The sequence below is a fragment of the Pyrus communis genome, chromosome 13 (assembly GCF_963583255.1).
Source record: "Pyrus communis chromosome 13, drPyrComm1.1, whole genome shotgun sequence".
Lineage (NCBI taxonomy): Eukaryota > Viridiplantae > Streptophyta > Magnoliopsida > Rosales > Rosaceae > Pyrus > Pyrus communis.
In genome coordinates this window covers 22442632-22458941 of record NC_084815.1, presented here as the reverse complement: position 1 = coordinate 22458941, position 16310 = coordinate 22442632, and the positions used below count along the sequence as shown (strand labels likewise).

Here is a 16310-nt window from a genome sequence, read left to right as displayed (position 1 = left end):
TGCATAAAGCATTTCAAGTACTTTTGGAATTGAAGAACATTTTCACTAAAAGTATTTTCTATCATTTTAAAAACACTTCCAAACTAACCCTAATTCAACTATAATATTTATAGTTTTGGTATTTTTTTTATACAACGAGATTCTACTTTAGAAGGAGCGAAATTAGACTGCGTCACACAATAAACTCATCATCATCCACATGAGCTGAACGTGAAATATCTGACTTACTAGTTCTTGAAAACTATTAGTCGACCAACAAAATCAAATCAGAAATGCAATTTGTTAATTAATTGTGGGCCAAGAAATGTATGTTTTAGAATTAGAACCGTACTAAAAATGTGGGTCGTCTCAGCTCTCAACCTCTCCTTACCAATCTGCTTACACTTCACACCTCAAAGGAAAGCTAAATGGTTTCTGAAGTTAAATAATTGCTTACCTCAATTCGATGAACGGCAATGATTGTGGACAAGGAAGAAGCAAAATTCATACAGAAAATAAGGGCAATTGTAATGACAACTCCAATTTGATTGAATCATGTACCAAAGTGAAGCAAATTTGGCATGTTGGCCATGTGAAATTTGGTTACATGGTCATCACATTCATCAAGATCATACTGACAACTATATCAATGACGTATCGACAGTTGTCAGGTATAAGTATTGACAATATTAATAATATTAATGCTCTAATCGTATTTTGAAAAGAAAAAAAGGTGTTGTAACGAGAAAATTTATGTGAAATAATATATAATCACCCTTGCTAGAATAAAAAACAGAAACCAACACGATGACATATGAATTTCAACTTTCAAGAAACTCTAAACCGACCTTCATACATGTAAAAGAGATGTCTTATCTCAGTTTTATACGCTAAATATGTCTATCTTCCTAATTTTATATGTCAAATATGTCTGCCTTCCCAATTTTATACGTCAAATATGTCTGCCTTCCGCAACATATAACTGGTGCATGAAACCGACGTTATCAAGTTTTCCTCATATATGTATTGAAGGTGAGAACAATTAAGCCTTATTCCAAATGTCTCATGCACAGAGAATGAGAACTTGGTCTGGACTCAATTCGGTCCTATTTGCAGGGGGCAGGCCATGTGCAATTTGCTTTGTATGTGGTACGACACATAACGTGAAGTTTCCAAGCTCAATACATATGTCGTTTAAGTATTCAAGGAGTAATATAGACACAATATAATATAATAATATAACAGTATATATACAGAGAATGTAGTAGATACTGCCAAGATAAAAACATTCTTTTAGTTAGGGTACTGCATGCTGCTATGCTTGTTTGGCACGTCATAATTTATATATCTAAATTTTCATGTAAATTTTGTTTTTAAATTCATTATTATTAAGAGAACGGAGGGGGGATTCAAAACTATTATAATTTAAAAGAGAAAGTTTTAAACCCATAACGTATGAATGAAAACTCAATATTCTATCTACTAAAATATTAGACCACATACATAATCATTAGTTTTTTGATGCCACAAGCTTAAGAGGAAGTTAAGTTGAAGAATTCACAATTTCATCGTACCAAGTCGCAGTTTGGGAGGATTATAAATTTGATTTTTGATCATTATTTCAACCTTAAATCACAACATATATTAACAAGTCGAAGAACAATGATATCGTATGGATCATGGTTTTTTGCCAAGAAGAAATTTTTTCCATCACGTCTTTGAAAATACGTGGGAAGATTAGTCGATAACTTACGGAAGAATTTATTCTTCATAAGTTAACTTCTTTCTTAATTTCTTCGCATAGAACGCGAGAATTTATAATATCATAAAACTCAAGAACGAGACAATTTAGCGAAGACGTAAGAAAGAAAAATCGAGTTGGGAATTTCGTTGAAGTAGTATCATATTGTTTTTAGATATAGATGGGTGACTTAAAAATAAAGAAAAAGAGTTTAATTTGAAGTATAGGGTTTGCAATGTGTTGTATTCCCACATGGGATGTGGACTTAAAATTAGCTTGAGTGGCATTATAGCAATTAATATTAAAATTTAAAATTATTGTGTACCCTGTATATGATGTATCATCATTCATGCCTTGTTTATATAAGGTGCTTTTACATAAGGTTATCATCACTCCTCATAATTCCACATGCAAAGGAAGAGGACAATTAGGTGGTGGCCTTTGGCTTTCAAAGAGAAGGAATTAAAAGAAAAAAGCAAATGTATTTGGTACTGTGGGACCATGATTTTAAGAGCAGGAGTAAAACGGATCAGAATACAAACATCTCATAAATTCGGTCATGGAATCAACAATTCTTATCAGATTGAGATGCACAAATGGATCAACGATGCCACCATCATCCTATGTTCTGGAAAGGTAGGCGAAGTATGTGGACTTTGTTGAGATTGATCATTCTTATTTTGCAAGGTACAGAGACCTTATCTGATTGAGATCAGATAAGTTTCATATATTTTTGGAGATTCTTATAGTTTAGTGATTGGCATGCGCCCAAATAATCACACTCCTAAGAGGATGCAATATCTACTCCTACATATCTTCCGGGATTCTCTCGGTTTAATACGGATTCTATATCATGCCCATTGCTTGAGTCTTAAATTGCTTATTGACTTGACCGCCACAAAGTCTTGGTTTCTATCCCATCGGTACCAACGTGATCTTACGATTACTCTTTTACAGGTAGTTGAGTAGATGCATCTCCTCCATATACATTAATGCACGAATTTGGTCCCAAAATGCACTATTTTTTTTTTTAATACATTGATATATGCACACTAAGAGTTAAAGAATTTGGGTTAAATCATACGAGTGAGCGCTAAATTATACGAATGAGCGAACCACAATAATTTGAGTCCAATGTGCCATTCACATAAATTAAATCTAAAACCTTCAACTTACAAATAGAGAAGAATTTTACTAGAAAATAGTGTACTAAATACACCATCTTTGGAGTAATGGAGTTAAATTATTTTCTTCATTTCTAAGCAATTCTTAGGTTTCGATATGTAGGTTAAACAAAACCCACTTGTTTGGTTTAATGGATAAGTGATTAGATAAAATAGCGTGTCGGTGACCAATTAACAATCTAACTCACTCATTGATAAAACAATATGTGAGCAACTAACTCCATCAATGATATACATCTGATAAAACAATGAGTGAGCGACTAATCCCGACAATCTCACCCAAATTTATGGCTCTAATGGTATCAAGTCTAAACATTATCTTTAGCACAAAAGTTTAATGTTTTTGTTTTTTAGTCACTTCATGTAATTTGGGATTTGGCCATGGTCAACATTTGAGGACCACAAGATTGCTAGGTGTGGTAGTCCAAACTTCATTTTCCCTAACTTTTGGCCTTCAACATCAGATCTAACTACTCATAGAACCCTACACAATGAGATGCATACACATGCCCAAAATTGCCTTCAACTTGTTGGCTGGGTTGACAGCATAATTTTGTGGTTGGATTTGAAATGGAGAGGTGAACTAATAGGACAGGGAGAATTCAACAGGTTGATCTAAACCAAACAAAATTAATTTGACTTGAATTCAAAGGGATTTTTTTTTTTTTTTGGGTCATGATTTTATTGACCCAAAATTTGTTTTTGGGGCCCCAAGAATTTTCCCATCCAAAGATTTAGAAAACTTGCTTAAAGTTTGGGCCAATCAAAATCTTAAAAAAAAGCCCAGCCCAAGGATTACTCTTTAAAGAACTCACACAAAGCGCAGAACAAGAGACGGAGCGCGACCACGCCCAATTTCTCTAACAGTCGTGCTAACCACCCAATACCGGCCGACGGCGGCCTTTCCTCGCTCCCCTCACCGCCGGCAGCCGAACCCTATTATTAATTATTAAAAACCCCACTCTCATCAACCCCTCAAGCCCGTTCGCTCGCTCACCGCTACCATCTCCCCTCCTTCCCCAGTCACCACCCCCAGAAACCTTGCCCAGCAAACCCCGCACCCCAAACCCATTTTCTCAAAACCAAATCAGAAGAAAGAAAGAAAGAGAGAGAAAAGGACAGATCTGGGTTTTCCGTGGGATTCGGTGGCTGGGTACTTTTTGGGTGGCAAAGAGAACCGGAGAGATGTGGTGGTGGCCGATGGTGGCCATGGGTTGCGATATCGGGGTTGTGGGTGGTATGAGAACGTTGAAATGGTGAAGGGCGACGATGGGATTGGTGTTGTGGGTGGTATGCATGTCCATGACTTTCAAAATGAGAGTTTATACGAGCTCTCTGCTACCTCTTATTTTTTATACAATAGTTTAGTTTATGATATTACAGTATAAGTTAATGTTAAACTGAATGAATGTGACAAAATATTTAGGGTTAATCTCAGTTTACTATTCTGAAATTTAATGATTTTTTACATTTGTTACATGAAGTTTTTTTTCATCCTATAGTCATACCTCAAGTCTTAATTTTGTAGCTCAAAGAAGACCCAGGCAATGCCAATCTCGACTAAACTGCATCAACAAGCTTTTCCTGTACCACGAATCCATGTAGATCCAGAATGACACCAAACCAATCTCAAAGAAACAGCAACTATCGTAGTGTGTTTGTGAGGATGAAAAGTGTGTGAAAAGGAAAGAGACTACATGAGCCTTCCCTAAACCCTAAACCCTAAACCCTGATGAGGCGCCTACGTAGACAATGACTTGGCGCCACATGCCCCGCCGCCCGTCCACTAGCCCAAGCCCCAGATCAGCTCTCGCCTCCAGCGCATCCGCCCTCCCCCCTTGCTCAGGTTAACAACCGCCCCTCTCCCTTGCTAGAATCCGCTGCTCCACCCCCAAACTCTAGCAATCCAATCATCTCACCCATGGGGGCATCGCTCATGGCCACGCCGTCGTATCTGACGACGACGCAGCGGTACGCCGCCGGAGCTCTGTTCACTTTCGCTCTTCACCAGGCTCAAATCCACCAGACGCACCCTCTGCGATATTCATCACAAGAAGAAGAGTCGACGGAGGAGCGGACCAGCAGTGTCAGCAGCGCCGACTCTGTCTCCGACGACCCGGATCTCTGGGTCCACGAGGTGTGTGCAGAGGAGAGAAAGGAGAGAAGGGAGGGAGGGGGTCGTGGGGGTGAGCAGCGGCCCCCAAAAAAAAAAAAAGTTTTGGGGACTGATAGCTAGGGTGGAGGTGGGTACCGTACAGAGGTTGGGGGTGGGTACTTGGTAGGTGCAAAAGATGGAAGGGAGGGAGCGGGGTAGATGGGTTAGTGTGCGGGGAGGTGGGTGCAGGGAAGAGAAGGGAGGGAGAAGGATCGGGAAGGGAGGCAAGATGCCCAGAAAAGTTTTTTTTTTTTTTTTTTTTTTGAAGTTTATAATTTTTTAGGATTTAAGTGGGTCACGTGGCGCCAAGTTATTGTCCAGGTAAGCGCCACGTCATTAATTAACAGATATTCTGTCGGAAAACTTAACGGGAAGGAACTCACTTTAAAAAACTCCTTCGTATTTCTTTTATTTCAATATTTACACTTTTTGAGCCATTACTTAAAACAATTTGTAAATTTGTTTTTGTGATTGATTATTCCAAAAGAGAAAGAGATCATCTCCGAATCTCTTCCATCAAAGTTCACAGATTAAGTGATCCGGATTCTTAAAATTTGATCTAACGGTTAGAAACAGATGCCCTTTTTAAAAATTATAATAATTTTAGCCGTTAAATCAAATTTCAAGGGTCTAAATCACTTAATTCGTGAAATTTGGTGGAAGAGATTCGGAGAGGATCTCTTTCCTTCCAAAAGTGCTACTATGTCCCTTCCCTTTTTTTTTTTTTTTTTTTTTTGAACTTTAACGAGAAGTTTCCGATACTGTTTACATTAACGAAAAATCATATTTTTACACTAAAAAAATCAATCATGGTACTATTCACTTTACCCTTTATTTTATCATTTTCGTTAAAACTTAAAATTTTTAAGCCATTTTTAATATATTTTTTTCCTTCCTTAAATATGAAATTTTGATTCACGTTGTAATACGCAACAAGCTAGCAAAAGCTCGAACATCCTGGAATTGGGGAAAATTATGCCTACTACCACTGGTCAAAAGACTCTCTCAACTCAATGCCGGCTATTTATCAAAAATATTATTTTTACCAATTATTTATATCGTCTCATTAGTAAAAATGAGATTTTTATGTGTTTACGAGTCTTATCTCTATTAAAGATTAAACAAATAGATGTTAAGTGTAAAATTATTCTTATTTTATTATGCAATGTATTTTTTAAAATCTTAAATATTTTGATCGACATCAATATTAAATGTCTTGTTCGACGTCTTCACTGCATATATGACGGATAGGGATGGGATCCCGTAGGTTACAAACTTTTAAGGTAGGTTCACTCTACAATTTTGATCAATCATCTTCTTAATCATCACGTATAATTCAACTTCAACAATGTTATCCTAATTTCTCAATATGAAGTGTTGATCTTGTGTATAATTGGTACGACACTGTGTTGATTATTTCCAGTTTTATTAAGTATTTTGTCAAGTATCTTGCCTCATGGCAACCAAGTTCAATCAGGACATCAAAGAACTAAAAACATGCACCGTTTATGTACATCTGCCAATGAATTTTAGGACACATATTTTAATTCGTATATCTGAAATTCTGAATCATGATCAACTTTTAATAGCAACGATTATATTACATGATACGCTATATTATTTGACGAGAAAAATTCTCCTACTAGTATAAGTAAACTAAGGGTTGGCTCAGTTGGAAAGCTCCCTGCTTGTGTGTCATCCCACCAAAATTTGAGTCCTGCTGCTAGCAATCCTTGTTGGTGCATGATCTGTAAATTCCTACTTAAATTCATATCGGTGACATCTAACAGTTAGGCGCAACGTTAAGTCCTTCCAAATCGAGGTTGTGAGTATGCCCTTAGAGCACTTCCACCCCTTTCAAATCCTCGGGGATAGTCTATTATATTCAATTTAGAAGTGGATATGCACTTGGACAATTATTATTCACTAAAGCAGTTACTGTTCACTGCGAGATTGAATTACCTATAGCCCATGGGGCTTTTTACGGGTGAAATTGCTCTTTATGCGTCATCAAATCCACTGGGCATAGTAGTACAGTTCACATTGTACGTTATATTGGCTGCCATCGAAAGAACAATAAACTAATTTATAGTATGAAACACGTAGTATTCCATACCAACTACATAATATTTATTTATACCCTAATAAGTTAATTTTTTTTAATTAAATAAGCAATGCATGTCTTTTGTGATGGAAGAAGAGTTGTAGTATATATAATATATATTTGATAATTGGCTTTATGTTAATTATAGTTCTGTTCCAATCCAATCAAATATTTAGAAGAAAGTAGAAATTTGGTCTCACTCAAAAAGAAATATTATATTTTGATGATAAATATTAAATAAAGAGTTGAGTTTCACTAAGTATTTGATTAATTTGATGTCACCATATTTTATAAGTTATAACAACGTCGTGCATTGAGGTTAATTTCCATACAAAGCTTTTCGTCTGATTTCACCCCCCTTTTTTTTATAATTATTTTGAGCCTAATTTTTGCACTTCAAGTAGGCCCAATAGGTTCAATCTAGCCTACACTGCAGCCCATTGAGTAAACAGTAATGCGACTAAAATGAGAGGAAAATGTAAAAGGAGAAAACGAGTTACATTGCAGCTCATTAAGCAAATGGTAAGGGCTGGAAAAAAAGTCGATTCAGTTGTGCTGTGAGAATAAGCGGTTGTGAAATAAAGTAGCAGAGTGTTTCGTAAACTTTTTTGTAAAAGTACTTTTCGAAAGAAAAAAAACAGTATGATAGTGTTTGGTAAATTTTTATGTAAAACAGTTGTAACTGTGTAAAATGACCAAAAATGTATAATACTAGATGTGCTATGACAATCCACGACGTCGTTCGCTGGCAACCTCTTCACCTTCGTCTTCCTTTCCCTCATCTTCTCATTCCGCATGGTCGTTGAAAATGAGACCCACCTCCTCACCTCCTTAGTCAACCCTGACCCTTCTCTCAAATCCTTCATCTCCTGCCTCGACCTCGCAGGCACCAGTAATACCAACCATCACTCTCCTAGATCTCCAGCCGAGTCCCCTTCTCCGATCTCTCTCCGTTGCCGACACCGCCCATTTCTTCACCTTACCCGCGTCAGAACCTTAGACGACGATTTCTTCTCCGGCGATGACGACGACGACGCTCGCTCCCTCTTCGGCCCCAATTGAAATTGTGCGCTTCAGCCTCACGTTCAAGGCTGAGAAATTCACCATTTATGATGACAGGGCTAGAGGCAGAGATGGCGACGGAGAAAGCAATGAAAGGGAGGAGAAAGGCAGCGATGAAGAAATGGACGATTAGGCCGTCAATTTGCAATTCTTGATCAACGAATTGGAGCTGGGGGTACATGGCAACGTTGTTCTTCCTCCTGAAAGTGTGAGGAATCAGGAGAAACTTTGAAAATAAGCCACTTTTTGAAGCTGCTTTTTGCAGCTTCCACTTTTTAGCTTTTTTTTTTGTTTTCATCTGAAACTTTGAAAAAAAGCTGGTTTGGGGTGTTTACCAAACACCAAAAACTCTTCTAGCTTTTTCTCATACCGGTTTTTTTTTTAAATCACCTTAACCTTTTTTTTATTATTTTGAGCCTAATTTTTGCACTTCAAGTTGGCCCAATGGGTTCAATCTAGCCTACATTGCAGCCTATTAAGTAAACGGTAATGTGACTAAAATGAGAGGAAAATGCAAAAGGAGAAAACGAGTTCCATTGCAACTCATTAAGCAAATGGTAAGTCTTATCACGAAAATACAACTAAAACGAAAGAGAAGTTGAGAAGGAGAAAACGAGTGTAGAATTACTTCTTTTTGTTAGGAAGTTGGGTATCTGAAATACTCGATATGGTGTATTCCAAAGATGCAGTCAAATTGTGTAAAAGATAGTTGTCGAGTTGATTTGCATATGAATAATGTCGTTAATTTTCTTATGACGAAAAATGAGAATAATAGACAAAATTGTTCTCAATTTAATTATACAGCTTATGCGTATTACAAATATAGGGTTTATAAAAGGTTAATTTCAATTTATTATTCTGAAGTTTTTTGGTTTTCAATATTTTATACATCAAGTTTATTTTGTCATAGTTTGGTACCTAAAGTCATAATTTTGGAATATTTTCATACATCTGTTAAGTTGTCAGTCAGAACTTTTGTTAACTGATGACGTGGCGTGCCATGTGGATAATGAATGGACGTCATGTGTTAATATCGACTCACGTGAATATATTTTTTTAAAACTAAATTAAAAAAAAAAAAAAAACTAATCGTTGAACTCAAATAAAGAACGAAACTGATTCCGAACTTAAAAAAAAAATTTGACAAAATTTTCTCTAAATTGATTGAATCTGAATTAGTTGATATACCAACTTATTGCAAATTTCTATAGTTTCCATCGAAATCAATTGATGTCAATATGGATATGTACTATACATTAACATTTTCACAAATTTGCATACGTTAATATTTTCACAAATTTATATATCAAGATTTTTACTTATATCGATACTTTAAATACGGTGGATAATTACATGTATCTCAATTTGAATTTAGCAAAGTAAAATTATTTATTAGAAATATCCTAGTGAATTAACAAACGGAAGTCTAACCATCGAGCCGAAATAAAAAAGGAAAAACTAATGAAAAGGGTTTGAAAATTTTAAATTTTAATGATAAGGACAAAATAAATGGTAAAGTGAATAGTACAAGATTGTCTTTTTAGTGTAAAAATATAATTTTTTGTTAAAATAAATTGTACCATGAGTTTTTCGTTAAAACTTGCTGTAAAAAAACAATTGACGTACTGAAATTAAAATCTTGGTGACCCGAATCGTGCTCCTTTTTTAGTTAAAAGGCACTTTACAAATATACCCTTTACTCACATAAGGTATCCCCTCAAAGAGAGCAGAAAGTCGTTGAACCTCACGGGGGATAAGCCCGAAAAATACAAAAAGTAAAGGGGTATTTACGTAAATAAACTGCTATATAATAACTCGCCTTTCCGTTTTCCAGAAGCACAGAAAGGGGCGAGCGGAGCAGAGGAGTTTACGAATTGCCGTTATCCATTTCGGTTTTCTCTCTCTTAATCTCTCAAAGATTTTTACCAAATTTTAGGGTTTTTCTGCAAATCTTTGGAATTTTGAATCCATCCGTCGAGAAAGAACAATGGTTTCCGATTCGATCGCCAGAGCCTCCGACCATGCAGTCCCAAACAACGGCGGCAGGGATTTGGGGAAGAAGAAGAGGGTGAGATTTCAAATTTCAGTTTTTCCTTTCTTTCTTTTTTCTTCCGATTTCTTGAGATTCTAGACGCGAAAGCTTGTTTTTTGATTGATCCTTTTCGATTTGATTGATTTATTTGGGGGTTTTTCAGGCCAGGTCTGCCAAATTGAAGCAGTGCAAGCTCGATGTTCGTCGGGAGCAATGGCTTTCTCAAGGTATGCATGCGATCTTACAATTTCTAAGTTTAATTTTCATTTGCAATTGGAGATGTCGTTAAATTTCGGAGATTTGTGGGTTTTCTATGGAAAGTTATTGTTTTTGGCATTTGATTGGATTTGGTGGCAATTAGGGGCTATGAAGAACAAGGATTGCAAGGAGGAACAGAACATCGTCGTTAAAGCAGGCAAAGAGCGGAATAACAACGGCTCATTTGGTAATCTGGAGATGAGGCCCAGAGGTGGACAGATTGATGGATCCATCCACCATCACCACCACCACCATGACAGCGATATGGAGTCGAACAGTCCGAACAGTTTGACAAGTAGTGTCTTGGGTAGCAACTATTCCGAGACTACCTTTACTAGCAGCAGCAGTAGTAGCAGCGGTGGCTGTTGCTCTGGAAATATCACAGAGGATGAGGAAGGTGGTGGCGATGATGGATGCTTGGACGATTGGGAAGCGGTGGCTGACGCCTTAGCTGCGGATGAGAAACCAAAAAGTCCATGTCCAGAATCGCCCCCAGAGCATGAACCAATTGCCCAAACGGTTTTTCCTCAGGAAACGACTATTGGGTCTGATCGGGTCGAGAATTCAAACCCTCCATACAGCACAGTTATCCCTAAAGCTTCAGGGAATGGCCATGCTTGGAGGCCTGACGATGCATTTCGGCCTCAGAGTCTGCCCAATTTGGCTAAGCAGCTTAGCTTGCCGAATTCAAACCGGAAACATTACAGTTGTGGTGGTGTTCCTTGGGCCTATAACGGTGTTGTGCCTTCCTCATGTCCTATATGCTATGAAGATTTGGATTTCACAGACACGAGCTTTTTGCCTTGCTTGTGCGGATTCCGGCTCTGCCTTTTCTGCCACAATAGGATTATGGAGGAGGATGGTCGCTGTCCCGGCTGCAGGAAGCCATACGAGCATGAGCCTGTTGAGGCAGAGACAAGTGTGCATGGAGGAAGTCTCACATTTCGGCTGCCTCGTTCTTGTAGCATGATCACAAGGTCCTAAGGAGAGCTTCTGCTTTTCCTGAGATATGTATGCTGGTCTCTGGTTTTTTGTTTCATGTGTTTTGCGTGTTCTACAGTCTTAGTATTTGATTTCGCTAGTTAGATGTGGGTATAGGGTTTTGAGCGCCCGGAATTGACCTGCTTCTATTTTGAGTTGGTTCTTATCTGTATGGTGCATTTGCTGATGTAGAGAACTCAGTGACTCAGTGTCTTATGTGAATAGATAAGGTGGTATAGAAATTCAATACATGATACCATTATACTCTGGTATGCTACTTCTTTTAGTTTTATTTTTGCCTAGATTTCCTCCTTATATATTTAATTGTCCCATTGATTGTCATGGTTTGATTTTGGTTTATTGACATTGCTAATTGATGATGTAGAAGGCATCCTTCCTGATCCTGGATGAGTTGTTCCTAATGGTTTAAACTCTATAGTTTAGTTGTACGTCTCTATGGCTGGATTTGGATTCAAACATGAGGTCTGTTTCATTAATCTCAGCTGTTAAATCATGGTAATGTAGAAATTTTGGATCTTCTTTGTGGTCCATTAATATCTTTGTTTTAACTTCTGAGAACAATGTTATACACCCACCTGTTTATATCATTAATGTAGGGGATATTAGTCTTCTAAGATTATGGTGTGTACAAATTTCATGTGGAACTTCATCTGGGTAAGATTCTGTACGTGGGCGTCAGTCGTTTAAGATTAACATGGATATTGGCAAACCTTAATCTACAGTTATTTGTGCTGGTTACATGTTTCATGTGAGAGAATAGGGTACAATGTTAAGAGGGAACCTAGGAGCTTCTCTTGCTTAGGATAGTGTTGGTACCATCGTCGAGGGCATTTTCCCCTGTCGAGGGCTATACACCTATTCAACTTTTATGTATGGATTCTAATGAGCTATGCAGCTTTTGATCACATTGCTGCTTTCCTCTTTATGAAATTTGCTTCATTTCTGTTTAGCTTGATAAGTTGGTTGTCTTTTAAGGCACGAAGGTATTATACAGTACTTATGATGCTTTAGATTTAGTTCTAGTTATCTTTTATCCCTTTCGACAAAAACATAAAGAGGGTTATCTTTTTATCCCTCAAGAACCCGGAGATAATGACTCCGGTCACTTGGAAGTCATGGCTTTTCGTGTTTTATCACGGTTTCACTTGTCTGTAATCTGTATGCATGGAGTCTGTGTTCTTTCTCAAGCAGCCTCAAATGTTTCACTAGCATCTTTCATATATGAATGGTTTGAACTTTGATACATCAAATTTTGCGTTCTACGCATAATGAAACTATTCATGTCTTGATATTTACTGTTACATTTTCGAAATCATATTCATATTTACTGTTATGTTGAAAACGCGTCGTGGCGAACTAATCTCATCTCTCTTGTGCATGTACAGTGGGGAAGCCATTTACAAATGGTCCCGACAGTCCAGCAAACTAATGTTATTTTGTGACCCTTCTGGTTGTCTTAGACATGTTATGTGTTCGGAGCATTTAATGTATTATCTGAAAGTGATTTGTAGCAAACTCATTCGAATTATGTTTTTCTATGATTAGTTCTTTTTAATTTGATCTCGCGTACGTCGGAGATAGCGAATTTGACCTTGAAAACGAACAAATCCACAAAAAATTCAGGTTGTAACTGGTAAATACAATGATTTTGCTGTTATTCTGCAAGGCTTACAGGAACAGGCAAACATGTTATTATCGGTCCCTACTGCTACGCTTGCACATTTCCTAAACCATACATGAGTCTCGAAATCGTTGCTGTTTTGAGGTCAGTGGGGAGCCTGCTCCACCACTTGTCGAAGGTGGACGACTTCAGCAACACATCCGTACCGATCAGCCCGTCCTGAATCCATTTTCCTACTTGCTCCTGAACTCTCAAAACCCTCTCCCTTTCCCCATACACCGCCGCGAAGTTTCCCGACAGCTTGTGCAACTCCTCCACATCTGCCCAGAAGCAGGACTCCCCGCATGAACCAGTTTGCAGTTTCTGTTCGTGCTCGAGCCATCTTTGCGTGCATTTGTATCGCTTTGGCCTGCCTTTCTTCATATAAGGTCCTGTGTCTTCGTCCTTGGAGTGCCTGTAGTAGTTGGCAACATCGAGAGGCTCGACAATGCGGCGAAACCTGGTTCCTAGATTTATCCACTCCTTCGTAGCCTCGAGTTCATCGGGAAGGTCGTATCTTTTGAGCATCTCAACGATCTCATCCCATATACCTGTTAGCTCAATCCTGCTCAAATTAGCCTTGAAATCTGTCTTGTCTTTATGAATTTTGAAGGCGTCGTAATATCCGACAGTGTGCTCGCATGAGGCTCGGTACTCCTCGATTACATTCAAATGTTTCCAGATCATCACCATTTTTGAACTTACCTTTTCCTGGTTTCTTCGTTTTTGCTTCTCGAATTCTCCCGCTGCGCGAAGGCATAATCTAGCCTTTTCGCTCTGCGATTTTAGACATCGTTAGAATGTATTATTTTGAAAAGAAGCAAATATAGTATCATTGAAACGAAAAGAGTACTTACCAAGCCAAGGTCATCAAAGAAACCATCTGAGGCTAAGGGGAGCGTTTCTAGGTTATCATCACAAGTCACACTCTGCATGTCCAAGCTGCCTTCAAGCTCATTCTCGTAGGCCAAATGCTCGTTTATGCATTTAAGCACGATCGTTGCCCATTCAGTTTCGCTGCTCCATTGACACGAGTAGAACAAGACTTGCAGCACAGCTTCAGGGTTTTTCATAAGAACCAATTTCCCGTTCCCGGTGCAAAAAATGTAAGTTCCGAAGGGTTTGTACGGGCTTAGCTCGACGAACTTTTTTACAGTTTCCAGTAATAGGTTGGTACTCCCCTGTAGTTTGGAGGCAGCATGAGTTGTAAGAGATGCTGCATTTCTCATCACATTTGTAAACAAATGGAAGGCCTCCATGGATGATCCAATCGATTCACTCGCGTGAGCGGGGGAATTTGGATCGAAGAAGGGGAGGATCCTCTCGAAATCATGTTGAATCGACGAGAGCGGAGCAAGCAAAATTCTAGGGACAATGTCATATCTCTTGACAAAATGTATTAAGTATTGAGACCAATTTTCTCTCCTGAGGGCATGGGAAATAATATGGTTACCAATAAGGGGAGATCCGAATGTCACACAGAAAAATGTTCCATTGCTTTGTTTGGGATAATTTTCCAAGCACCAGATTGTGGTCAGCACAGCAGTTGCTCCGCCGGTTGAGTGGCCGGTAAATACTATTCTCTTCCTTTCATTGATAGCCTCTTGCACCTGAGAGAATTAGGAATGAAAGACCATCTGAATTACTAATTAACATCCTGCAACACATTATATATGGGCCTACTAAAGCATAGCCAACAGGTGTAGGATTTTATTATACGGGCTGTGATATCTACACTTCTTTTTACTTCTTACATACCCTTCTAATTTTCAACCGTCAGATCGGATGAATTGAAAATGATCAAAGGACAGAAATCTACAAGAGGTGTGTGAGAAGTAAAAATGATGTGTGAATAGCACACTCCTATTATAAAACGTCTCAGTGTTATTAGGTTAGTAAACTACGAAAAAAGCTTGAAAACTGTACATTTTATACACTTAAATGGTTCATCGAGAGGAAAAATCCCTCTACCATTCACTTGTTTTGTTCTAGCTGATTCTTAATTGCATAAATGCTTTGGTGCCCTCCTCATATAAAGTCGGAAAGCTAATTTTCTAAAATATTGGATTTGAAGTGTTTTTCTTTAAGGCATAACGCTATTAAGTCCTTATAGATGAAAAATCCGCATTAGTTTTAGCACTTATATATTATTTTCATCGTGAATACACTCATTTGTATATTGTGTTTAATATAAAAATGTGGTTTTTCGTTAAAATGAACGATACTAGAAACTTTTCGTTAAAGTTCTCATAGATATTATGTATGTGGCAAAATCTACAATTAGCAACTATAGAAAATGAATATAAATGACGATCAAGCCAACATGTTTTCCCACTTTACGAAGGTTGGGAGAACGTTTATAGCATGCAACATTACTTTTGCTTTGCAAAAATACTGTTTTCGATTACATGTGATTTTTCAATAACAAAGAAGCAACATTTCTGTTGCGCTCGCCCTCAACTATAGTCTATAGCAAATGAATAAAAATAACAAATACCTTATTTTTAAGCTGGGAATTCTGCAATAAATGTTCAAACTTTTGCAGAAAGGCTTGGTTGAAACTTGCAATTGCAAAATCTTGGTGCTCATCAGGTCCTGCAGCTTCATCATAATAACCTATGCATTTCATGGAAGGAAAGAGTGAAAGTTGGATCTTTTTGTCCCCAAAAGCACTTTCTCCAGAAGCCCAACTCTCCACAGACCAAGATCCTGGGAAGCTGAAAACAACATCTGATGATCCTGCAGAAAATTTTTCGACACGAAACGGATCATCTGGGAATTTGTGTGCCTGGAAGGAAAGATAACAGCTTTTCTTGATAAGGTCCTCACTTATATTCAACATCTCTCCAAGCCTTTCACTACCCATTTTTCTGAATTATGGTATTTTGGTGTTTTTTCTTTGTTCTGGTTTTTTGATGATTTGATTTGGGTTTTGATTTGGGTCTTGCGGCTCGGAGATGGTGGGATGGATGAGGAAATTAAAAGGATACCATTGAAGCATTGACCAAAGACTTGGTCTAACAGGCGTATACAATAAATACTCTAATTTTGTGTTTTGAGTAAATTGTAACAATGGTCTCTTAATTTTAATTCAATTGAAGTAATGATCCCTCAATTTAAACTCAATTGTGGC

The 16310-nt window shown here is 37.8% G+C and overlaps 2 protein-coding genes across 2 annotated transcripts; one reads left to right on the top strand and one right to left on the bottom strand.

Annotated features, from left to right (window-relative positions):
• Positions 1-10078: 10078 nt before the first annotated feature.
• LOC137713127 (uncharacterized) lies at positions 10079-11763 on the top strand. Its single transcript, XM_068452387.1, has 3 exons — positions 10079-10293; positions 10421-10484; positions 10619-11763. Exons 1-3 carry the CDS (start codon positions 10213-10215, stop codon positions 11497-11499), a joined length of 1026 nt encoding a protein of 341 aa, XP_068308488.1. The 5' UTR covers positions 10079-10212; the 3' UTR covers positions 11500-11763.
• Positions 11764-13135: 1372 nt separating this feature from the next.
• On the bottom strand, positions 13136-16106 carry LOC137713126 (protein EDS1L-like). Its single transcript, XM_068452386.1, has 3 exons — positions 15675-16106; positions 14035-14787; positions 13136-13954 (listed from the first exon to the last, which is right to left on the bottom strand). The coding sequence occupies exons 1-3, from the start codon at positions 16041-16043 to the stop codon at positions 13226-13228; spliced, it is 1851 nt and encodes a 616-aa protein (XP_068308487.1). The 5' UTR covers positions 16044-16106; the 3' UTR covers positions 13136-13225.
• Between the last annotated feature and the right edge of the window lie 204 nt (positions 16107-16310).